Source organism: Geospiza fortis, unplaced genomic scaffold (assembly GCF_000277835.1).
Source record: "Geospiza fortis unplaced genomic scaffold, GeoFor_1.0 scaffold139, whole genome shotgun sequence".
NCBI classification, from domain to species: Eukaryota; Metazoa; Chordata; class Aves; order Passeriformes; family Thraupidae; genus Geospiza; species Geospiza fortis.
In genome coordinates this window covers 1,835,275-1,848,431 of record NW_005054406.1, presented here as the reverse complement: position 1 = coordinate 1,848,431, position 13,157 = coordinate 1,835,275, and the positions used below count along the sequence as shown (strand labels likewise).

General features: G+C 39.9%; 1 protein-coding gene across 13 annotated transcripts in view; it reads right to left on the bottom strand.

Moving 5' to 3' along the window:
* The window catches only part of MYT1L (myelin transcription factor 1 like), a 310,448-nt gene that overhangs the window by 19,593 nt on the left and 277,698 nt on the right, over window positions 1-13,157 (bottom strand). For all 13 annotated transcript variants that reach the window (XM_031061270.1, XM_031061272.1, XM_031061273.1 and 10 more), the window contains 2 exons: window positions 10,106-10,189; window positions 8,566-8,787 (listed from right to left, as the gene is read on the bottom strand). In XM_031061270.1, coding sequence (XP_030917130.1) covers window positions 8,566-8,787; window positions 10,106-10,189 — 306 coding nt within the window. The remainder of the gene's footprint in view (window positions 1-8,565; window positions 8,788-10,105; window positions 10,190-13,157) is intronic.

Sequence of the window (13,157 nt, the reverse complement as noted above, 5' to 3'; positions counted from 1 at the left end):
GTAGGAGAAACAAAGAGATGGGAAAGAGCAAAACAAATCAATGGCAGGAAGAGGACAGGCAGATTAAGACCAAATGAACAAATACCCTAAACAACTTAAAAAGCCTACCAAAGAAAAACAGTGAGAACTAAGAGTGAATTAATTTTGACACAAATGCAGCACTCTGTCAACTTACTGTAGCAACAAATAAAAGCATGGACAAGAGTTGACCTGACAAGAGACCTGGCTGGAAATAGATGCAATCAAATACTTCAATGCATTGCATATTCAAAGCTTCTTACAAATCTAGAGTTTGACAGCATTTATGTTTCATAAATAGAAAGAGAGATATTTTTCTCTGCAAAGTTTTTACCACTTTCAGTGTACAACAGAGGAACACCTTTCAAAAGATATTGCTGGACACAAAATCCTGACAAATAGGGTATTTTGGAAGCTTAGGGCACCTTGAGAATCCAGCTGGCAGCTTGGATCCTTTGTGTTTAAAAGGATGCTTGCAACTGGCTTAACTGTGAGCCCCCGGGTCTGCTCAAAACCAAAAGAGAAGTAGACCAGAGACGGAAATGTGGGCAAGTATCCACTGGGAATGACAAGGCTGTAGCTAAGGGATGCAGAGATGCAGCTGGAATAGCAAAAGCTCAGCTCAAAATGAAACTGGCTATAGAAATGTAAAAAAAAAACTCCAAGAAATGGTTAGGTACATAGAGAGCAAGTGGAAACAGAAGGAAAATATTGGCACACTGTTATATGGGAGAGGTGAATTAGTCACCAGCAATGCAGAAACGGCAGCAGTTCTTGACACTTCCTTCACATCTGTCTTTACCAACACTGTTGGGCCTCAGGCCTTGGGAGCAAAACTCCAGGTTGATGCAAACATAGACTGACCATCACTGATGGAAGAGTTGCAACCAAACTGTTACATGAGCTTGGCACTACAAATCAACGGGCCCTGACATTGCCCACCTGAGGGTGTGAGGAGAGCTGGCTAGTGTTGTTGCAAGCCTCTTCATAATCTTTGAGAAATTGTGGAGATCAGGGTGTATCCCAAAAAACTGGAAGAGAGATAGTGGCAACTCCACCTACAAAAGGGGCTTAAAGAAAGATATACAGGTGTAGGGAGAATTGTAAGGGGGCACAGTATTCCCCAATGAGATGCAGCTGTGTTGACACCTGTAAGTAATTGAGAACCAGGGCCATAAAAGGGTGGAGCCGGACAAAGAGTCAGAAGGCTGCAAGAAGAGCTAGCAGAAGGCTGCCTAGAAGATGACTGCAGAGGAAGACTGCAAGAAGCAGCAGAAGGCTGCTCAGGAAAAGACTGCAGGAGGAGAAGATGGTGAGTTCCCCTGGAGGGGATGAATAATTCCAGAGGAAGATTGACCCCAGGAGGGTAGACCCCAGGAGAGGGTTGGAGAAGCTTTGGACATGCCAGGGCTCTGTGGCAGTCTGGCAGCAATATCCTTCATTGGATCGCTGCTGGATTAGCTGCAGAAGCTTCTGGCTGGGTGCTTCAGGAAAAGCCCCTGGAGGGGATGGACTCTGTTGTTGTAGTGTTCACTGTTATATATAAGTATGGTTGTAAGGTTTACTGTTATGTATAAGTATTAGTGTAAAGTGTTTAGGGCAACTGTGACCCACTGGGACGGAGTGGGGGAGGCGGCGTTGGTGAAGCTGAGAGTGGTAGGTGGAAGCCACAAAGAGGTCTAGACCTGATTATCTAATCAAGACACCTGGGAATAGGTGAGCCACCAACAAGTAATGAGGGATTTGGTTTGGGACATTTAAGGTATTTACTTTGAGTTATGACTGCCTCGACAAGTAGAGATAGATGCTGGTGTAATGTAACTGGTATAACGTATTACTGTAATGCATAAGTATAGTTGTATAATATATTACTGTATATGTATTGTTGTAAATGTGTTTAATACAACATATAGGTTTTTTAGCCTTATTTCAGTCTCTGGGAAAGTTATGGAATGAATCCTCCTGGAGGCTATCACATGTGAGATGAAGCACATGATTGGGAAAAGCCAGCACAGATTCACCAAGGGCCAGCTGTGCTTAACAAACCTGCAAAAGCAAATTTGGTTTTTGTGGCAGAGTAACCTGCTTGGTTGATTTGCAGAGGGAGGCAACAAGTGGACATTCTCTACCTGGATTTCTCCCAGGCTTTTGATATGGTTTCCCATGGCCTCCTCCTAGAGAAAAGTGTAATGGTCTGGACTAGTGATCTGTATAGTGGGTGGGAAACTGGCTGAGAGGTTGCACACAGGGTGGTGGTAAACACCTCCTTTTCAAAGTGGCAACCCACCACAACCTGTCTCCCAGGGATCCACTCTGGGCACAACCCTGTTTACAATCTTCCCAAGTGATCTGGACAACAGGATCAAGTGTATCCTGATGAAGTTTGACAAGGATACCAAACTGAGTAGAGAAGTGAACTCTTTGGAAGCAGAGGTCACACTGCAGGAAGACCTGGATAGGTTGCGAGGGTGAGCTGACAAGAACCTTATGAAGTTCAACCAAAACAAGTGACAGGTCTTGCACCTGGGAAAATATTCAGGAGCACAGCACAGGCTGGGACCTACCTGTCTGTGGAGCAGCTCTGTGGAAAGGGACCTGGGGGTCCTGGGGATGACAAGCTCAGTGTGAGTGGTGCTGCTGTGGCACAGAGAGCCAGCAGGGCACTGGGCTGCATCAACAAGGGCATCTCCACAGGGACACAGAAGTCATTGTCCCACTCAGTGCTTGTCAGGCCACACATGGAACGTGATGCTTGCTTTTGGCTCACACTATGCAAAAAGAAGTGGACAGGCTGGAGAGCCATTGCTCTTAATGATAAGTAATTTTTATAAATATAAAATTTTTAATAATAATACTAAATGATAAGTATTTTTATGTTTTTAAATGCTGAAGCTGAGAAATGCTGCTGTTAAGACAGGATGTGACTTCAGGCAAATATTGAAAGCTCTACAACAATTTATGAAAGAATTTGCAGCCACTAGCCTGTGTTTTGTAAAGTATCTGCATTACAGAGCTTCTGCCTCTTTGGGGGCACCCTGGCACCCCAGATAAACCCTGGGGTGAGATGCTGTTCTATGGTCCTAAGCACCAGGAGGTTTGACTGTAGGTGGTATTTGCAAATCTTCCCTCCAGAAGCTGAGGATGATCACAGAGGATTTTTATGCAGTATCTATTTCTAGCAAAGCATATTTAATGAGAAAAAGGATCTGCATATGAAAAATCTACATCTCCAACCTTCTTCCCTCACATTTGTCATCTCCTTTGAGTGTTTGAGAACTTAGAGGTCCTCTGAGGATCCATGTGAGTGTAGGTATCAGACAGCTTCCAGAAAGCAGCTGCAGAGGGCAGCCCCTGTCTTGATGTTCTTTTGGGTTTGTTTTTTTTAGTCTTTTCATCTTTTCATAATCTGTCTGTTCCCATGCTTAGCAATGCAGTTGTGCAACTTAGAGCTACGAACAACATAGAACTTTTGAAAGAAACAACACTGGCACTCCTTCACCTCAGGACATGCATGTGTGGTAATGGCTGAACTGAGTGAATTTCCTGTGGGCTTTCTGACAGCCTTACCATTAACTAAACTTTCCTGTGCATGAAGTGGATAGCCTGTAACAAGTGTCACATGTAATAATCTCTCATAACCACTTGATAATTTCTACATACATTCCTTCAGAAGGGAAAAGGCAGTGGATGATGTCCCCAGCAAATGGATTGCTTCCCCCCAGCAAATCTAGACATCTTGCAAACACAGTGGCATGCCCTTGCTGCTCAAATACAAATCCCATTCTATAAATGTTTTTATGAATCTTGGAGTCCTACTGTCCTCATCAAGGATACAGGTTCACTAAAGAAAAATCACCCTTCTCTATGCTTTCATCTCTATTTAGCATTAGCTTGTTAATGGAAAAAAACCTTATAGTTTGATCATATCTTGTATATTACAGCTCTACTAAAATCTTTTTGTACTGGCTTTGGCTGGACTAGAGTTCATTTTCTTCAGAGTGGTTGGTATGAGGCTGTGTTTTTGATTTGTGCTTGAAACAGCATGGGTAATTCAGGGATGTTTTCCTTACTGCTGAGGAGTACTCACACAGAGTCAAGGCCTTTTCTGCTTCTCACCCCACCTCACCATTGATGGGGTGGGGGTGCAGAAGTTGGGAGCTGGGTGGGGACACAACTGGGACAGCTGATCCCAACTGACCCAAGGGATATCCCACAACTTATGGTGTCATGCTCAATATGCACAGCTGGGGGAAGAAGGAGAAAGGGGGGGGACATTTGGAGTGATGGCGTTTGTTTCCCCAAGACCCCATCACTTGAGCCCTGCTCTCCTGGGGATGGCTGAACACCTGATTGCCAATGGGAAGCAGGGAATTAATTCCTTGTTTTTCTTTGCTTGTGAGTGTGGCTTTTTCTTTAACTATTAATCTCCACCCACAATTTTTCTTACTTTCACACTTCAGATTCTGTCCCCCATGCTGCTGGGAGGGAGGAAGCAACTCTGTGGGGCTGAGGTCCCAACTGGGGTTAAACCACAACAGTTTTCCTTAATTGGGCACTCAAAAGCTGCATTAATGTTTTTTAAATGGGTGATTGCCGATGTAAATAAAAGTGAGCTGAAGATGGGAGCAAGAACTGAAAAGGCATTTCTACACGTAACTTCCACTGAAGTCAGCACAAGCACATTCCCTCTCTGTGCTAAGGAGCAGGGTTGCTAAATCCAAGTATATTCTGAGAAAGCCCCCACTGATCGCAGCACTAGAAATTATGCCCTCCATAAAAATCTTCTTAAATCAAATATGGGGATGTAAGGGTCTGTTCAAGAACTAAACTGCAAAGCTACAGTATAATAAGCAATTTACATTTCTATATAACCTATTTAATTTATCTATCTACTGATTCCATGCTTACATGCCTTCCAATTCATTTTCATACTGCTGATAGGTCACCTAATTTCACACTGGCCTCTCTTCCTAGCAGAGGCTTCTTTTTGAAGCATAGCCCACTTAATCCTATGCTTCAAATCCCTCCTGATAACTCTGTTTCCATTCTTTTCTAATGCAGACTCCTTGACAAAATAAAACTATTCACAGACATTTCTGCAAGCAGAAAATGAAATGTCAAAAATCAGAAACTTTTGTTGGAACCTTTGATCAAAAGGTAGGATTCAAAATTCACTGAAATTTATGACTTTTTTCATTGGCTACTTAATTCTGCTTCATGAGTGGGAATGTAGGAATATGCACACATTTAAATTCTAGACTACATACCAGCTGGAGAAGGTCTTTATTGATTTACCAGCCCTTGTGGATCATCTCCAGTATCCATTGATACCAGTGCAATGATATCATGTGTACAATGTCAACAGCAGCTCTAAGAAATCTTTACCTGAAAAACATCTTACCTAATATACATTTGATAAATTCAACAGCTGGCATCATTTTCACAAGCCAGTCTGCTGTTCATTTCCAGAATATTACAGTTGTTTTAATAACAGCATATTAACAGCTATCTACAAATGGCAAAACATAAAATTCTTGGAGAAGACATAAAGGACAACTATACATGCAATGAATGCACATATATGCTCAGAGAAGTCTTCCAATATAAAAATATTTCCACTGGGGCGGAAAAAAATCCTAACAGGACTACAGCAAGGTGTACTGGCAAAAATAAAGACATTAACTCCTCCTTCCTGAGGAGCTTTTACTGTCTCAGGTAAAGGCCACAGCCCTACTTTCCCCCCATGCAGGCTGAAACCAGCTCTACCTGCAAAAGAACGTCCATAAATCTGGTCTCACTGTGTAACTGGCATAGCATTGCTTCTCTTCAGAAGGTGAGAATTTGAGATTTACAGCCATGGCTGTACAGCAAAATGCCATTAGTGGTAGAAGATGAGACCACAGTCTGTTAGAATAGATACACCTGAAGTGAGGGAATATTTCATCCTTATGAAGAAAATGCAGAGTCTATGATTTAGGTGGGATTGAGCTCCAGATTATGACACCTGGGTTTAAAGATCTGCTTGTTTTGACTATGTGTCAAAGCTGCCATGGAGCTCTGGGGCCCTTTTCTTTAACAAGACCAGCACCCCTGTAGATCCCCTGCCAGGCACATTCAGCTCTCAGCTGTCATAATCAAAGAATGGAGTGTATCACAAGTCTTCAGTCATTTTGGTCAACCCACTACAGCTACACTAACACCCACTGCACCTACTATACCCACTACAGCATGCCCTAAGAACACTTCCAATGGCATAAAGTACCTGTTTGTAGGCAGGGGAAAACACTCCCTTTTGACACATTCAGTGACATTTATGGTACAACTGATTAAAGGCCGGTGTCCACTGAAGTGGACAACTCTCCAGGATCCATTGATCCTGAAGTGGAGTAAATGCATCCTACAGCTTGTACAAGCAGATTCTTAAGGCAGGTGAACTGTTCTGATGTTCAATCCTACATTCAGAGTTTGATTCAGTTGTCCATATACAGGCATGAAATGCTATTTGAGAAGATACATCTCTAAGGCTGATAAATATTATACTGGCCCTACCTTTCTGAGCAGCAGCTGGAGGCCACATAAGTAACCCAAACGCATCTGAAATGGCTCCATGTGCTTTTCTTTGTGTGAGCAAATGAACCAACCACTTTTAACAGCCTTAATAATTATACAAGAACTAGTAATATTTTAAAAATAATATGGCTTGTTGTTAGTGTTACCACTGCTTATGGAAGCTTCAAGAAGTTGTTCAATTTGCTCGCAACTTAGAATACTGGCCCTTTGTTACATCAAGACAATTAAGTAGGATCAATCTACTTCATCAGTCTTTTTAAGCAACCTTTCACCTTGTGGTACTCTTCTGTAACAATGGATCTTTTTGCTCAAAAACTGATCATATAAAGTAAGCCATTTACAAGTCTGTTTCTACTTAAGATAGTGGTACTAAAAAACACACATAGTTGCTTTGTAGCTAAATGTCATATTTAGGTTACTGTATTAGGGTTTTTTTCATTAAAGCATTGCTTAAAAAAAACTCTACCCACAATTTGCCCTTTAAATTGTTTAAGTTAGTATCAGTACATTTCTTTTGGAAGTCAGTTATTCTTGTTGCAAGCATTTTCTCCTTGAAACCATAATTACTATGTGAATACTCCTTGCAAGCAATCTCTCAGTAATTATATTGTACCTTTTAGCTAAAGGTAAAATAATTTCAAAATTTTAATGAGAGATGTCTCTGAGTTAGATAAATGTTACACCATAATGAATAAAGTCAAACTGAAATACAAACACTAATACTGGTATTTTACTGAAATTCAGAAACTTAAAGCCATATGTGATATCTGCATAAATGGTCAGTTTTGCATCTCCTGCTTCCTAAAGCCTCTGGGAGCTGCAGTCTGTGTAATACATTTGGCTACTCAGGTAACACCTCGGGTCAGGAACCAGAATCCCTTCATGGTAGATACCACAAAAGACTGAGTAGAAAAACAACTCCGAGCCTAAACAATAAATAGGAACTATGTGCACAAAGTCTGGAGAGGCTGAAGTAAGGATAAGGCTTCTGAGTGAAGCTGTAAAGGATTGTGAAAGAAAGAATCAAAGGGAATAGTAACAGGCAAGAGAAGGAAGAAGTACACTTTTCACCTCTGTATCTGGAACTGACTACAAAACAAGATCAAATTGGTTTAGCTAACTAAAGGGTACAGAAGTTCAACTGAGGTCCGCCTGGAGAGGGTGACAAATTAGGACATCAACTTGACATATTTGAAGTACTATATTAACGATTATATAATAGGAAATTTGCTCTGACATTATAGTCATTTTCAGGCCTAGATTCCCAGTCAGAGCTTAAAAAAATCCTTGTTTCTTCATAACCTAATATCTAAAATGGCAGCAGGTTTTATCCCTAATAGACTGACCACTTTCTCCTCCTTCTACAAGCTATGGAAAATGTTATCATTGAAGCTCTCGTATTTTTGCCAAGTTTATGGAAAAGCAAGCTTTGTATTTCTTTTGTCAAATATTTACATTCCATTAGTTTTAAATGATGTTCTGTATTCTACATATATTGCTTTCAACAAAAATGCTCATTACCAAATGAATAAAAGTACTTTGATTTTATGGAGCTCTTTCCTAATATTCTTCAGTTCCATGCTCTGATGTTTGAGAATCAAGAATGTGTTTCACATCTCTGAAAATAAGGTGGACTCAGATATGTCTTACAATGTCTACCCCAAGGTAATTTTAATTAAATAAAATTATCCCAAGTCCAGAAATATGTAATAAAGCAATAGGAATTTACAGTTACTCTCATGCATGATTTTTCCCCTAAAATTTTCTATATATTATGGATTCAAGTGCAGGTCTGTATCTGCATACAAAAACTTGCCTGTCTGGGTTTCCAATTACTGACAAATACAGGTAAGCAGATTATTTTTTGGTGTAATAATGAAACTCAAAAGGAACAGAGGAATGCCATGACAAAAAGCTGTATTTAAATCTGATTTAAATAATAAACATAAGTGAAAAACATAAGTCATAGTTACTCACCTACGATGAGTAAGGAAACTACCACTGACATGTCCTGAGCCATCACATCCTGGTGTTGGACATGACATTCCTTCCGTCTTCACTGACTTCCACGAGAACTGTGAGCCATTCAGGTACCCATCCTTTTGCCTTTTGGCAGCAAGAGGACATCCTGATGCACTGCGATGGGATGCATATTTTCCAGTTATATGACCCTGGCCATCACAGCCAGGAACTGGACATCTGTATAGCAGACAGATGAGGAAAACTTTATTGTCTTGCCATTATACACCAGGTAGCCTCTACAACAAAGTCAAAATAAACCTGATACGAAAAGGAAAGAAAAATCCTACACTGCAGTCACAAAAGTAGTCAAGATACCCTGTAGTGGGTAAAATTACAAGCAGAACTTTACAATTGGAAGAAAAAAAGTTCTCTGATAAATTCTAAGGAGGATAGCCAGTAGATGCAGTCACAGCTGCTGACATTATGCAATTGTAACAAAAAGACTGAGACATGTATTTGAATTGCAGGTGTTTATCATAGAAAATATCACAGGGGAATTGAAATATTTGCTACTGAGCTCTGACCAGCAGCAAAATTGTTCATAAAACCCTTACAAGCATAAAATTCTACTTAGTATAATCCTTAGTACATTTTATTTATAGGTATGGAACCCAAAGAAGACTTGTCTAAAGTCATGAAAGTGTCATGTATACACAGTTATGATGTAATCAGAGCACCTCATTAGAAATGCTGAGCTCCTTTAACCACTCTTTGAATAGGGGTGATGATATGAAACTATGTGCTACAGCCCAGAAACCAATGAAGGCAGTTCTGTATTCATCTGACGGTTTTTCTTACTTGGGAATCTGACCATACATTAGCTCTATATACTGCTCTGTATACTGAAAACCAAATAATCAAGGTTAGAAGGAAAAGGTAAGAATCTTCAAGGTGAAACATTTAAAGAAAATTATGGTTGTTTTTTTTCAATGTGTTGTTACATAACACACGTCTAAACTAAAGGCCAATTAATTCACCGTTTGTGAATTAAAATATTCCTACAATTTTCTACTGAGGATCTGGTCCTGAATGGTCCAAGCAGCCATTAATCCACCAAGTTCAGTGGCCACTGATTAATCAGAGTGCCTTGCAAGAAGAAACCAAGACCTATAGGTAGGCATTTGTTTCTTTTGCAAACTGCATGAACAATCAGATTGGTTGCGGCAGTCTCATATAAACACTCAATCCTCTATTCCCATAACTACCTTTATTTAGCATGCATGGTTCACCTGTAGTATGCAAACATATTATTAATTTCCAGATTATTCTTTTGAAAGTGAAGAATTTAAAACTATTTCTAAATTACAGATGATTGTATCCTTTGCTGTATCCTTTGCTGAAACAATCAGCACAGAAACTAGATTTGCTCATAGAAATCAATGTGGTCATCTGCCCTTGGATAACTATCACACAATAACTTTTATGCCTTAAAAAACACTGAAGATATGTAAGACCTATAAAACATACAAGGCCCTTTGACAATATTTGTTCTCACCTAATTGGCTCTTGGTCTTCTTTGTCTTCCTTACTTTGTGCTATCCTGATTCCACTTTTCTTTGCTCGTGGACAGCCTGAAAGACTGTGTGAAGAAAACATTTTAGAATGCAATTTCTCATTCTTGGGCACACTTTACAGGAATACACTTTCTATCCAAGAAACTGGCAAAATAGGCAATCCTGTCCAGTTTGCACAGTCAAAGCTCAGGTGGTTAAATAAGGAGAGCTGCAGCAGCCACACGAGGGGGGATCCATGCGCGTGGGTCTGTGATGCAGGACAGGACGGCCTGTGCTGTGCACACCACACACACAGGAACTCCCCCAGGAGTCAGGGAAGGCAGCTCTTAAACCCTCTGCCTAATAATTCCTTCAGCTGACTCAGCAGCAGCAGTGGCATCTTTAATAGGAACAGAAGCCAGTGTTTCGGGGCTGAGAAACATTATGTCCCCTATGTCTGAGAGGGATGGAAGAATAGAAAAAACAGGAGTATCTCTTCATTGGACTAAAGATTTCTCTCAGGACCACATTAGTAACATTATCAAAACTTCCCAAACATCACATAACAGTTCTATAGAATGACTGAATAAAAACATGACAGAGCTCAGAGCTTTCAATGCCTTCCAGAGAAGGGTTTCAAGTGCTCAGAATTCACTCAGACAAAAAGACTTGGTAGAGACAAAATTATATGTTACATTTAACTATAGACTGAGAATGTTGTTTTCAGCTACACAAGCTCATCTTCCCTTTGCATATGAAGAATTCATTATAGAAACCACTTAGTAGACTTGACAATGACCTTAACAAAATTTTAAAGATTTTTTTAGGTTGCTGATATCTGAGGATACAAGTATGTCTATCAAAACAATCATGCATGGTCCTCTATTTAAATGTTATTTCCATCTTAACTATCCACATTAAAAAAGAAATCCACCAGTAGAACACCTTCAAGTGTTGACGCAAGAGAGAAACAAGTGTCACCAAAGAAAAAATTTCCTAGAGAAATAAACAAAATAGAAGATTAAATTTTTGTTTTCAGCATGAGGAAAGGTACTTGAATGTTGTATAGTAGGTCCTGTCTTTGCAAAGAAGAGTGGTAACAAAATAAGAATGGTAACAAAATTTTCAGTTATTTTTTCTTGTCAAAACCAGTGAGGATGGAGGGGAAGAAGCAAAGAAAAAGGGGATGCAATCACAGACAGAATTCTGTGTTAGAAAATGAAGAATAGACAAAACCAGAGTTTACATGCTGCAAAGTCATAAATAAGTCAATTAAAGAAAGAGAGGAATGCTGGCATAGGATATTGGACATAGTACATTATCTAGAAACTCTTAGTGACAGGTCATGGCTACATCTATAGCGTTAAATAGAAGGGACCTAGAACCATTGCTTTGACTCAAGACCAGAAAGTTCACATTTGTACAGCTAAGCTCTCTCTCTCTGTAAAGCAGGTCATTATTTACAAACACCCATATCGTTTGTAAATAATGATCTGGAACCACACTGAGTACCATATCATATCTTAGAATTGCCTGTGAGACCCTTAGTGGCCCAGGGTCAGTGCCATACCAGGGGTCATGTCAGCATTAATGGAATAGGCATCTGCACTCTGATATGTGGACCTGTGCTCTCATCCCATTTCATTTTCCATTTTAAATGTAATTGACCATTTTCCTTTTCAAAGCAAACTGCCTTTTATTCCAGCTTGCATAGCGGACACCAAAGTACCACAGTTCTTTGTGAAAAAACTAAATCTGAGAAAGTCTGTGCCAATTAACAACCGTTTTCTTCAAAAATAACAATGTCTGTAAGAAAGAAGTAGGAGGAAGAGAGTCTGGGGGATTCAGAATAAGAGAAAGCTGACTCTGGGGCAAGGGAACTGCTCAGGAACAGGCTGGTTCACTGCCTGACACACAACCTGGTCTGCAGAAAGTGAAGGGGAGTGGGTGGGTGTTAAAGATACCCCTCCTTTATATCTGAGAGTAGTTGTACTCACTGGGTGAGAATAATCAGAATTTGCATCTGAAAACTAAACAGTTAATATGAATTCCTCAGAAAGCAGTATTATTTTTAGTAGGTGTACAGATGGGTATGCTTGTAGATGATATTTTCATAACAAAATCTGAACAAAGAATTTCTGCCCTGACTAATGATTTAAAGCTTTCTACATATTAAGTCAATTTAATTATCACCTACTCACTAGTATTTTGGTGTATCATCTCTCTAAAAGAACTTTCTAATCTATTTCTATTTATTAGAAAATTCTAATAACTTTCCGGTCCTCTAAACAGACATTTCCAACAGACAGTTTCTGAGGCTGTCATTATTTCACTTTTCCTCTGAATCCATCGAGAAAACATATGTCAAGCCTTTGCTTTAATTTTTTAATTCTGTAACAACAAAAGCTATTGTAAGATAAGAATTTTACTTCATTTTCCTATGACTTTAATTCCTTATATATGAAGACAAAAGACAAATAGGAGAATTCAATAGCAGTGCACGGTGCTATAACTTGCACAAATTGAAGGGCTGTGTAGAACTGCAGAGTTGTGGCAGAGTTAAATCTGCCTCACTTATGCTTGCTGTTGAGCAGCCATTTTAAATACCAGTGATAACCTCAGCAGCCATTTAGCAGAGAAGTCTGTCATTCCTTTCCTTCTGAAACTGACAGGGTTGTAACTGATGGTGTCAAATACAAACAAAAATGCTAACTCAGATGCAGGCAGAGCTAAATGCTAATTTTCAGTCTGAGAATTAGAAAGCCCAACTGACAACATGCTGTGGGGTCTTCCATCCTTAACAGTTCCAGATTTAGGCTACTGGTTTGCTACCCTCTGAAAGCATTCATTTTGCCAGTCTTCCCACCCCAGAAATGGCCTTGACAGATATCATGATCTGAACAGGGTAAGGTTGGCTCTGTGTAAATGTGACAGGTCTCCTGAGGACATCTGTGGATTTAAGCAAAGAAAATGTTACTTCACTGACTACATGTCAGTGCTTCTGTGCCTGCAGGCAGCCAAAGACATGGGGTTGCCAGAGACCTTTTTGGAAGA